At 21.3% G+C, this 12,902-nt stretch overlaps 3 protein-coding genes across 3 annotated transcripts; 1 reads left to right on the top strand and 2 right to left on the bottom strand.

The window, feature by feature from the left end:
• Positions 1–96: 96 nt before the first annotated feature.
• DGK1 (diacylglycerol kinase, putative) lies at positions 97–3,648 on the top strand (the record flags this gene model as incomplete). Its single annotated transcript, XM_028675988.1, has 2 exons — positions 97–3,530; positions 3,609–3,648. 2 exons carry the CDS (start codon positions 97–99, stop codon positions 3,646–3,648), a joined length of 3,474 nt encoding a protein of 1,157 aa, XP_028532523.1.
• A 377-nt stretch (positions 3,649–4,025) lies between these two features.
• Positions 4,026–7,549, bottom strand: PRELSG_0728100 (conserved Plasmodium protein, unknown function; the record flags this gene model as incomplete). The annotated part of the gene is made up of 8 exons (XM_028675987.1): positions 4,026–4,127; positions 4,204–4,362; positions 4,460–4,649; positions 4,717–4,825; positions 4,966–5,041; positions 5,110–5,222; positions 5,297–5,370; positions 5,436–7,549. The coding sequence occupies 8 exons, from the start codon at positions 7,547–7,549 to the stop codon at positions 4,026–4,028; spliced, it is 2,937 nt and encodes a 978-aa protein (XP_028532522.1).
• Positions 7,550–8,006: 457 nt separating this feature from the next.
• On the bottom strand, positions 8,007–12,788 carry MSP1 (merozoite surface protein 1, putative; the record flags this gene model as incomplete). Its single annotated transcript, XM_028675986.1, has 1 exon — positions 8,007–12,788. The coding sequence occupies one exon, from the start codon at positions 12,786–12,788 to the stop codon at positions 8,007–8,009; it is 4,782 nt and encodes a 1,593-aa protein (XP_028532521.1).
• Between the last annotated feature and the right edge of the window lie 114 nt (positions 12,789–12,902).

Below are 12,902 nucleotides of genomic sequence, written 5' to 3'. Positions count from 1 at the left end.
ATATTTTTATGTAGAGAAAGAAAAATATAAAATGTAAAATAAATTAGATATTAATAAATATTTGCATAAAAATCTATTATATAATATTCTTAAGAGATGGAAGATTTCATATATATTGACAAAAATGTTTATCTAAATATCTTAATATTATTTTTAAAAAATTTAAAAGATTATTTAATACGAATTGGTGTTTTAAAAGTAATTTTTTGTTTTTGTATAATATTGTTTAGTATTATTTTTGCAAAAAGAAAAAATAAAAAGAAGAAGAAAATTAATATTTATTTACGACTTATTAAAAAAAAAAATAAGAGCACAGGATTTTTAAATAGCTCAAAATCCAATTTGACTAATAAAGGGATTCCGAATAAATATTTTTCAAAATCATGTGAAGATAGAAAAATAGAAGAAATAAAAAACGGGTTTTATTATTTAACATATAGTTCACATATATTTGATTTAAAAACCATAAATAGAATAGAGTTATGCAATGTATGCGAAGAGAATATATATTCATTTATTTTTCATAAAAAAAATATTTTTGAATGTGTTTTGTGTAGAAACAAATGTCATATAGAGTGTGCACCCAATTCTAATTTAATGAGTTGTAAAACGAGTGTATTTTTTAAGAATAAGCACAAGTTTATAAAATTAAGAAATTATTCATGGAATAATAAATGTGATATTTGTAAAAAAAAATTTTATTTCTTTTCTTTTTATGCATTTGTGAAACAGTATGTATATAAATGCATTTGGTGTAATAAATATTTTCATTTAAAGTGTTTAACTAGGAATTCTACTAAAAAAAAGGCCAAAGATGAAAAGCTAAACAAAAGCATATGCACGTACGGTAATAATAAATATATATTGTATCCGTATCAATTGTCGGTTAAAGAAAATATTTTAATAGATTATTTAGTACATTTTTACAATAAAATAAATGAATTTGAAATAAAAAATGATGATTTGGTTTTGAATTATACTATAAACGATTTTAATAGATTTCATAAAAATGAAAAAAGTATATTTGAAAATATAGTGCAGTTTTCAAATAAAAAAAATAATCCAAATGAATTGTTATGCTTTGATTATATAAATAATTTGAAATTTTTTCTAAATACTAAAAATAAAAAAAAATATATAGTTTCAGTTAATCTTAACTTTTTATTAAATTTTTTTCCTGTTCATATACCAATTTACGAAATAAAAAGTAATAAAAAGTTTCTTTTAATATTTGTAAACGTAAAAAGTGGAGGCCAAATAGGAAAAAATTTATACCAAGAATTGTTGATGTATTTTAATCCTATACAAATAATAAATATAAAAAGTGAAAAAAATGTTTTAAGTGTTCTAAATATGTTTAAAGAAATGTTATATTTAAAAAAAATTATTTTGCTTATATGTGGGGGTGACGGAACTATAAGCATTTTTATTGATACTCTAATAAAATTTTTTTTAAGAGAAAAAATATTTTTTGTCAAAGAAAAAAATAAATATATTACAAATAAAAATAAAGATTCTATGAGCATAACAGAAAAAATGAAATTAAATAAAGATGTGTTAAGAAAAAAATGGAACAGTAATAATGATATACAGTTAAGTAAATCATTCAATAATATTATAAAAGAAAATAATGAAATTAATGCCATTGACAATTCATATAAAGAAAATATAAATACCTATGTAGATACTGATCTTAATAGAAAGAGAAAAGAAAATTATAATATGGAGGAAAAATACTTAAATGGAAAAAGAAATGATAATATTAATACTATTAATAATAATAGTGATGTTCATAATAATAATTTGAATAATAATTCTAATAGTAATTTAAATAAGAATATTATTAACAACAATACTAATAATCGTATATATAATCATAAAAAATTAAATTTTTCTGAGAAAAAAAAGATAGAAAAAGAGTCTTATGATAATATTGTTGAAAAAAGTTTTCAGAACGAATATTCATTGGGATATGAATTAAATAAAAATGATATTTTAATGCACAATTATAAAGCAGAGGGGAAAGAAAATTCCTATTTATCTTCTACATCTATGGAAAGTGAAAATGGATATAATAATTCTTCGTCATTTTATAAGAAGAAAAACAAAAGGAATAAGGAAGTAAACATAGAAAATGATAAGAAGCAAAAAAAAAATTTTAAAAAAAATATAAATAAAATTAAAGATAATTTTAATAAAGAGGATATTGGTTTAAATGAAATTAATGAAGGAAACCATAACGATGTTAAAGGTGATAAGACAATTAAAAATAGTGATAATAAGCATGATTCAAATAACAGTGGTAATAATGATAGAATAAATTATAATAAAAGTGAAAAGAATAGAGATTATATCAATGATAAAAATATTACAAGCTTTGGTCAAAATGATAATGAATTACAAAAAGAAAATGGAAATGATTCATTAGATTCATACATTTCTACAACACCAATATGTATAATGCCATTAGGTACAGGTAATGATTTGAGCATAAGTTTGGGTTGGGGGAATGAATACAATAGTGATTTGTTTTTTTATTTAAATAAAATAAAATATAGTAAGAATGAATTAGTTGATGTATGGAATATGAAAGGATATGATTTAAATAATAATTTGATTTTAAATAATAGTTTCATTAATTATTTTGATATAGGGATTATTGCAAGATTAGCATTACACTTTGATAACATAAGAAAAAAATTTCCCCATTTTTTTAACAGCAGAATAGGAAACAAAATTTTATATGGTGAAGTAGGGCTTCGAGATTTTTGTTTTAATACATATAAATATAAACTAAATAAAAATATAAAAATTTATTGTGATGGTAAAAAGGTTAATATAGATGAAAATTTAGAAAGTGTATGCATAATAAATATACCATATTTTTTGGGAGGAATAAAAATATGGAAAGATGATGAACTAGAAAAAAATTATTATTCAGATATTGAAAGAGAAAAAAAAAAAAAAAAATTATTTAAAAAAGGTGATAAATCATCAACAGATTACTTTAATGACAGCAGCGATAGTTATTCAAGTAGTGATTTATTTCGAGGATATGATGAAATTTATAATAAATTAAATACTAATAAAATTCATACAAAAATGAAAAAGAATATGCAAAAAAAGTATACATGTAAATATAGTGATGAAGATGTATGCTCTGAATTGAAAAAAAGTGAAATTATTAATAAAGATAAAAAGAAATTTAAAAATAACAAAAATGATAACATTTCTGATTACGGTAACATATATAAATCTTATAGACTAGATTTTTATAAACAAAAAAAAGTGCACCAAAAATACCGTAAACAGAAAATTAATGATAAAATTATTGAAGTTATTGGTTTTAGAAATATTTTCCATTTATTTCAAGTGCAAATAGGGATATCTAAAGCAATAAAATTATGTCAAGGTAGTGAAATTATAGTTAAAATAAATAGAAAGTTTATCCAAAATAGAAATAAAATATACTTTCAGTATGATGGAGAACCTGGATTTCTGAATATACATAAATTACATTTTACTCATAAGTAAAAAAAGAAAAAACAACCAAAAATAAAAAAAAAATTTAAACATATATATATTATTTTTTTTCTTTTTTTCTATAGATGCCAATGTTTGTTTTTGTCACCAAAGGCTATTATTTAAAGTAATTTTTGAGAAATAAGCAATTTTTTTCTTTTTTTGTTAAAATATTTTTTTTTGTATTTATATTTCACATAAAAATAATTGATAATTTAAGTACCTTTTAATCCTATTCATTTATTTTATTTTATTTTAATATTTTTTCTTGTGTAAAAATTAATCTTAAAAAATTTACATAATATATTACCTATTATTTTATTTCTTTTCAATTATGTTTTTAAAAAATAAATATATCACCAAATAAAATCAAAAAACTAAACACTGATAAAATAAATAAAATGAAAGATTAGGATGATATTACAAATTATATTCTTACATATTTTATTCTTTATTTTAATATTTAAAAAAATTATAAGCACTAATTTATAGAAAATTAGAAATTATTTTTTTTTTTTTTTTTGTGCAGTTTGTCTATTTAAAAGTTTATATTTCTTTGAATCATTTTTACTTAATGTAATTGCATTACGACAACCTTTTCCTCCCTTTAAAAAAAAAAAAAAAAAAAAAATTAAATACATAAATATATATATATATAGTTGTATTTATTATTTTTATAACCTCCCAAAATTTTCCGCTTTTTTTAACTTTTTTTTCTTTTTGACATATGCACACTTCATCATCACTGAATTCTCTGTAGCAAAATCCACATATAATTCTTCTAGCAATATCACACTCATGATTACTATTTAAATCATGACAAGTAGGACATGGAAATACCTTCAAAAAAAAAAAAAAGTAAATAATTATGAAATACTCATAAAAAAAAAAGAAAAGAAAAATACAAATATATAATTAAAGATATATATAAATTTACTTTGTTACAACATGGAAATTTAAATAATCTATGAGATTTCTTAAAATGTTTACATGCTCCATTATTAACTTCTATATTATTTATTTTCATAACATTTTTACATTTTTCTATTTTTAAATTATTTGATGTACTCAAAACTTTTTTGTTCGACTTTTTTTTTGTAAATAACTTATTTATCATTTCATCAATTCTATAAATAAAAAACAAAAAGATGTGTAATAAATATTATATATATATATATAATTAATTATTTTTACTTTTTTATAGTGTCATTATTTGCATTAATTGTATCGTCAAAAGAAAAATCCTTATATTTAAATTCTAATTTAGTGAAACAATTATGACAGTTAGCATTCATTTCTTTACCTAAAATAATTAAAATATTTAGTATATTGTAAGTTGTATATACAAAATATATATGAAGTTCATATATAAAAATTTTATATATAGTTTATATAAAAAAAAAATGTATATGAGTTTTATATATAAATTAGAAAATAATATACCTGATGTAACATTTTTAAAAACAATTTTTCTACCACAATTCTCACAGTTCATGCTATAGTCAGCAGTTAATAAATCCTGAGAAGATTAATATAGAAATATACATAACTATTTTAAATTTTATATATTATTTACTTTTATCATACCATTAATGAACACTGGTTAAATTTTAAAACGCAGATGCAGCTATTTTCCAAAAAACATATATTTCTATAAATTTCAATAACTGCACTATTACAGCAATTTATACAATTACAAACTATATTTAAAAAAAAAAAGGAAATTTAAATAAGAGTGAAAAAAAAAAAAAAAAATATAAAAATAGCATTTTACCTAATTGAGAATCATCTTTAGTTGTTGATATTACTTCAAATGTATTGCAACATCTTGTACAAACTAATTGTAACCTATATAATTAAAAAAAAGGGTATATATAAAGATTCTTTTAATCGTAAAATATTTATATACTTACTTCAATAATACTGCTTTATACATTGATATATTTTTTAATAGAACATTATTCAATATCAAGCTTTTTCCTTTTATATTTATATTATTATTAATATTCATATCATCACTATCAATATCTTGTTCAAGTTCTTCACTATTTTTAATCTCTTTATTATTTTCTTCTTTATATTCATTTTTTTCATTTTCTTCTTTTTCTTTCATTTGCTCCATCTCCTTTTTCATTTTTTCTTTTTCTTTCAAAACAATCGATCTACAATAAAGAAAACGCTTTAAACAATCATCAGGATTTTTGCTTTTTACAATTTCACTAATTTTTATCCATTTTTCTGGACAATTCTTTAAATTTTTATAAACTCTTAATCCCTCTTCGAGCAATGCTTGTTCTTCCGTTTTCCAATTCATTATTTTTTTTTTTTCTTCTTCTCTTTTTTTTCTTTTTAATTCTTCATTCATATTATCACAATTTTCTTCATTTAAAATTTCATTTTTTTTATTACAATCATTTTCTATTCTTTTATCTTCAGTTTCATTTTTTTTTATATCTTTATTTTCAACTTTCTCGTTATCTCTATTTTCACTTATTTTTTCATTTTTATTTGAATGAGCATTATTGTTTTTATTTTCATTTATATTTGTATCTTCATATTTATTTGTGTTCTCACATTCATTTTCAATTTTGTTAATTTCTTTTTCTTTTTTAAACGCTAATATATTTGCATTATGTGTACATGAAATATCGGATTCGATTATATAATTACATCTATTTATTTCATCAATATAAGAATCATTATTTTTATACTTAAAGTGTTCTTCGAATTTTTCATTAATATTATTATCTGAGATAAAACTTTTATTTTTGCTAAAATTGTTCTCATTTATATTTAAATTGCCCATATTTTTATTTTTAAAATTTTTATTTAAATAATTCTCATTACAATAAGTTTTATTGAATTCATTTTTTCTGTATCTTACGTAATGATTATTATTTTTATTGATATTTATTTTTAAATTGTAATTAAAAGAAGTTTTATTTAAGTTATAATTATAAAAATATTCATTGTTATACTTTTTATTGAAATAGCTTTTCTTATTTATAATGTTTGTATTTTTATTGCTATTTTCTTCATTATTTTTACTATAATACTTTTTATTATCAATGTTATTATTGTCATTCTTTTTTTCGTTATAATTTTTATTACTTTTATTAGTTTCATTATACTTGTTTTGATCATTTATAATTTTCCTATTATCATTATTTTTATTGTATGTGTTTTGAATTTTTTTAAAAGACTCTTTTCTATTAAAATTAGATGAATTGAAGTAATTTACATTTCCATTTCCATAAGATATATTATTAGTATTATGAATTTTATGATTCACTTTATATAGATTATTGTGATAATTATTTAATTTAAGATCACTGTCTTTATAAATATTAGTTGCACATACATTTTTATTTATATTATTAATGTTCACAAAACTATTTTTAAATCTATTATTCATATTATCATTTTTATTATTACTATTATTAAAAGTATTATCTATAGTATTACTCATATTATTCATATTTTTACTTATCTTAATATCATTTATATTGCTTTCTTCTGTGAAATTGTGAGGATTATTAATTTTTTTATTTTTTGAGTTTTCACAAGATATTTTCTCCTTATTGATGAATTTATTAAATTTATACTCGCCTTTAACATTAGAAGTTTTCTTGTAGTCATTACATTCATTTATATAACTCTTTTTTTTTATACAATTTACAGTGGGATTATTATTACAATGAATACTTTCAGTTTTATACATTTTATTGATTTTTTTATCTACAACATTTTTTTCATTGTAAAAAACATTTTTTTTGTTTTCTGATGATGATATATCATTTAACTTTCTGTTTGAAATAAATTGGCTAACTTTTTTTTCAAAAGAAGTATTTTTATTTAATTCATTTGGATAGTTCATATATTTATTGTTTTTTTTTAAATTATTTTTTTGAAAAATATTTTTATTATTTCCATTTGAATTGAGTACATTTACATCATTCTTTTTATTTTCATCTAAATTTTGAAATTTTTCAGCAAAATTATTTTTTAATCCACAGTTGAACTTCATATTATCTATGGCATACAATCATTTTATCAAAAAAATTTTAAAAATTAAATTTATTTAGAAGAAAAAAAAAAAAATAAAATAACATTAAAAAATATCAGTAAAAAATTTATTTTATTATAGGGAAAAAAAAAAAAAAAACATAAAAAGTTCTTGCAATAAAAGAATAAAGAAAAAAAAAATATTTTATTTATATCTTTTTCGTTTTAGTTAAATTTTATATTATACTATTTCTCCATTTATGAAAAAGATAAAGTTTGCAATTTAAAATTAAAATTTTTTTTGTGACATTTTGTATTTTTTTAAGCTTTCTTTTTTAAAGATTAATTATTTTGAGTATTACTATATAAATAAATATAATATTTTTTTGATCTTAGAATTTTTTTTATTAAGTTGTAAAAGACTTAAAAAAATATTTAAAATAAAAAAATAAATATTTTATTTTTATTTTATTTTTTTTTTAAATTAAGTTATATAAAATAAAAATAATAATTAATAAAAATGATAAACTTAAGTAATTTGAAGAACTACAGAATATTCCTTGGTGGATAGGAAAAGACTTATTTAATTTACAAGTACAGGTAATTTGCTCTCCATTGCTTGTACAATTTGCCGTTGTATCACATCCACCATTATTAATTTCACAAGTAGGATTTTCATCAGGAACACACATCATTCCTTCTTTCTTGAAATTCAAAAGACATCTACATTCCTCCTTTCCATTTAAACGTCTAATACATCCCGAATTTATGGGGCATACTGTATTTATACATATATGTTGTGAAACATCTTCATATATCTGTTCAAGATCTTGTTGATCGAAATTTGAAAAGAGTGAATTCATATTATTTTCATGAACAATTCTTAATTGTTTAAATCTTGTCCATAACTGTTTACGATTTCTATGTTCATTGGGTGATAATTTTTTAGTTCTATTATTGGAATCATATAAATAATTATCTTCACCCTCTCTTTTATTTTTTTTTAAATTTTCTATTGTTTCTTGAACATTGTTATTATCCTTGATTTTTTGTATCTTAACTTCCATTAATTCTTTATTTTGTTCACAATTAGCAACCTTTGAATCTAAAGCATTTTTATAATTTCCGATATTGTTCAATGATGTTTCATATAGATTCTGAAAGCTTATCAAAAAAGGAAGAAGTTTTTCATCCTGTGATTTTTTTTTTTCAATTATACTTTTAATTTGTTCTAAATTATGACTATATTTTTGAGATATTTTTGTAAAATATGATAAATTTTCATTAATAAAAGATATATCCTTATTTATTGATCCTAAGATATAAATATAATTTCCTAAAAGTTTATTTCTTGTTTCTGGTTCTATCACTTTAAATGGATCTTCAATAATATAATCATTTGAAAATTCATGTTCAAATGAAATTAAATCATAATCCAGAACATTTAGGAAATAATTTCTTTTCGTGAAGTTTGATTCTAATATATCAATAATGTTGCTATTTAGTGAATTAATATGTTTTTCAGTTTCTTTTTTTAAAGTTTTATAAGTTTCAGCTACCTTTTTTAAATACTCATTAGAAGTTGCATTATCAAATCTAGAAAGGACATTTTCTTCAGGTTCAGTTTCTTCTGATGTACCCGTTGTTGCTTGATTTAAATTATTTTCTGTATTAGAAGCAGCGATAGTACTACCTTCAGAGCTATCTGTATTTCCATCAGTTGGTGTGATTGCATTGGTTTCTTGGGCACTTTCAGTTTGTACAGGTTGTTCTTGGGATGGCGGGCTTTGAGGATCTGAGTTAGTTACTGTACTTGGTTCAGGGCTTAATGAACCGTTAATTGAAGATGCACTTTGGCTTCCTTCTGAACTTTCTGGAAATAAATCAGCATTGAAATTTAATGCTTTTTGAACTGATAAACCATTTGCATCATTAGATTCACCATTATAATTATTATTATCTATAAGTTTTTCTAATTCTGACAATAGATGGTATAATCCACTTGATAGAGAACCTATAATGCTTTTTTCTAAATCAACATTTTTCTTTTTTATTTCTTCCGTTTCACTTAATGCTCTAAATTTCTCTAAATTTAAGTAATTATTTTCTTTTTGAATTGCTAGATTGCTTATGGATTTTAGTGGAGATAATTCACCATTATAAAATTTAATAACATATTTATAATGCTTCATTAATTTTTCATTGTTTTGTAGCATATTTTTTACTTTCTCTTTTTCATTTTCTCTTTTTTTATTAAAGAAAATAGAGAAATTTTGTAATACTGAAGCTTCTTGTTTATTGAGTCTATTTAATCTTTTTTGTAATTGTTCTTTTAAAGCTTCCTTTCTTTTAAGAATAGCTCGATAACGTAAAGTTTCATTCTTCTTATTTATTAATCTTTCTAATTTTAATTTATATTTATTGAGATTAGAAAATAGTAACTTCACCTTTTCTCTTAATTCACTAATTTCGTTAAGTAATTCTTGCTCTTTTTCTGGGTTCATTTGATTAATTACTTCTCTTTTAGATTTTATAAAACTTATTAAATATTCATTTTCATATGTTTCGCTTTGAAGCAAATATGATTCTAAAAGATTTTCATTTTGTCTTCTATCTTCTTCTGAATGTGAATTTTCTTCAGAATTTTGATCGATTGTTTCTTGTGTATCATTTTCATGTGTTACATCAGATTCTTCCATTACGTTATTTCCTTGTACTGTTTGATTTAATCTATCTTCACTTAATGGTAAAGATGGTTCTCTTTCCCCTCTTAAGTTTTCTCCTGCTCTTTGATTTTGCTGGGTTTGGGTTGAAGGTTCAACAGGCTGATCGTTTGGTGAATTTGTTAATAGTTCTTTGATTTTATCATTATTTCTTAGTTGATATATATTATAAATAAGTTCCTTCTTAAATAACTTATAATAGAAATATTGTAAATCACTGTTCGTATTTTCATACAAGGAATACATGACTTTCATATTATTTTGAATTTTATGTAATAAATCTAATGAATTACATGAACCTGATTTTTTTTCTTCTTCATTGGTTAATTTATATTTTTCTAATAAATTTTTGTTCATTGTTGAATTAGATAACAACAATTTTTTATGGCATATATAACTGGAATTTAAGAAATTATACAATTTTTCAAAAAAATCTACTTTTTTTCTTGCTTCTTCTACAGGATTTTCTATATTTCCTGAACTTTGTTGTTCTGGTGCTTGTAGACTTGGTTGTGCTGTTTTTTCTAAATCTGGTGATGGCGTTTCGTGTGTTTGTGATGATGAGCATGCGCTTGAAGAACATGATGGTGTAGTTACTTGTGTAACTTCTTCATCTGCTGCAACAACTGGTGGAGTTACCTTGCCAGGTACATTTGTTTGTTCTGCAGTTGTAGTTTTTGTTAATTTTTCTAATTTACTTTTTTCTTCTTGTAGTAAATTATTTATTTTTGGTATAAAAGATTTCATTTTATCAACTTCATGCTTTATAATAAATAAATAGTAAGGTTCTGCTTTATGTTTTGATTTATATAAACGTGGAACATACAGTCTATCCATTAATTGCACATCCTTTAAAAGTTTTTCTACTTTTTTTAATTCTTCTACTTTTTGGATTATTAATTGTTTATTAGCTTGCATATATTCCACAATATTATCTATATCACTAGGATTTGCCGATAGTTCTTTTTCTTCTTCCTTTAATTGTTCTGTTAATTCATTAATTTCTGTTTCTATTTTTTTCTTTAATTCTGTATATTTGTTAATCTCTTTTTTAGTAAAAGCTTTTCTTAATGAGTAGTCTTCTAAATACTTACGTTGCCCCTCTAATTTTTCTATATGCGATTCAGAATTTTCATAATAAGTAGAAAATGCTTTAGATATACTTTTACTTGAAACAAAAGAATTTCTTTTTTCTACCAATTCTGTAACTTTTTGTTCTTGAAGAGCATTAGCGTGTTTAGATTTTAAAAAGTCTTCAATTAATGGCTTGTATCTGTTTGATTCTTCAACATGTAAACTAGATAGACGATCATAATTACTTTTTGAATAAGTTAAAAACTTTTTTGTTGATGTAACAATATCTTTAATTTTACTTAAAAAATCATTAAGTTCGTACTTATCTTGAAGGATCGTAATACCTTCTATAATATTTCCATACTGAGGATCATATAAATTACCAAATGGTAACTTATCATTTCTTGGACGTAATATATCTTTAATATCATTTTCTGCTAAAGGTGTTTCAATACCGTGGGGGTAAGTATCACTTACATTTCCTGAAACTGCCAAGTTTTCATCTTCAGAATTTTCAGGATCTGCTATATTAGTAGATTTTTTTCTTTTCTCTCTTAAATAAAATTCTAATTCATGAGGATCTAAAATTAAACTTTCTATATTAAGTCTTATATTTTTAGCAATATTTTGTACTTTAGCTTCAAGTTCAGCAATTTCTTTTTTTTTTCCTTCATCTACAGGTTGCGTTTTAGTTTTTTCCTTGATTTGCTCAAGCAATGGTTTTATATCTTCATTTGACCTTATTTTTTTAAGATGATGTTTTAATACTTCTATCATTTTTTCGGATTCTTCCAATTGTTTTTTATAAAAATAAATATCATATTGTGCTCTGTATGTGTCTTTTCTTTCTTGTACTTTACCAGTATCAGCAAGACCAGTCTTCTTACTTTCTATAACTTGTTCAGCAGTTTGAATTAATTCTTTTAATTTTTTTACTGTACTTTCATTAGCTTTAATAAAGGCTTGCAGTTTATTTATATTATTTTTAATATTTTGTAAAGGCATTCGATAACTTAAAACAACTTTTCTGAGAACGTTCAATTCACCATCATATATTTTAAGGTAAAATGGTATTTTGCAACCATCGCGCATGCACATATCTTGAAGCTTAGCCCTTAATAAATCAAAGTAAAAATCTATGATATTCATTAATTCGTCAAATTCTTCATATCTTTCAATTAAATAATCCAATCCATTATCTTTATTAATTACACTCTTTATGTGATTTATTAAATTATTAAGTTTTGGAAATTTCAGTTCTTCAGCTCTACTAAGGAATTTAATTATTTTTTGTTTTGAACCACTTTCTACATTTTTTTTTTTAAATAGATCATATCCACTTACAACTAATTCTTCTAATAATTCTAATTTATTGATAAGACCTTCATAGTTATCGTTATATTGTTTACCAAAAGAATTTGTACCAAGAAAAATAAAAAAAAACAAAAAAAATTTTATTTTCATTGTTGAATTAATTTAATTAAAGAAAAGGAAAAATATAATTAATAATATAAATAGCTGTTAAGTAAAAATTTATATTAGTTTTGCATTTTATAAGTTGAATTTTTTATATAATTA

This window comes from Plasmodium relictum (genome assembly GCF_900005765.1).
Source record: "Plasmodium relictum strain SGS1 genome assembly, chromosome: 7".
Classification (NCBI taxonomy): domain Eukaryota; phylum Apicomplexa; class Aconoidasida; order Haemosporida; family Plasmodiidae; genus Plasmodium; species Plasmodium relictum.
This window is presented reverse-complemented; position numbering and strand designations above follow the sequence as displayed.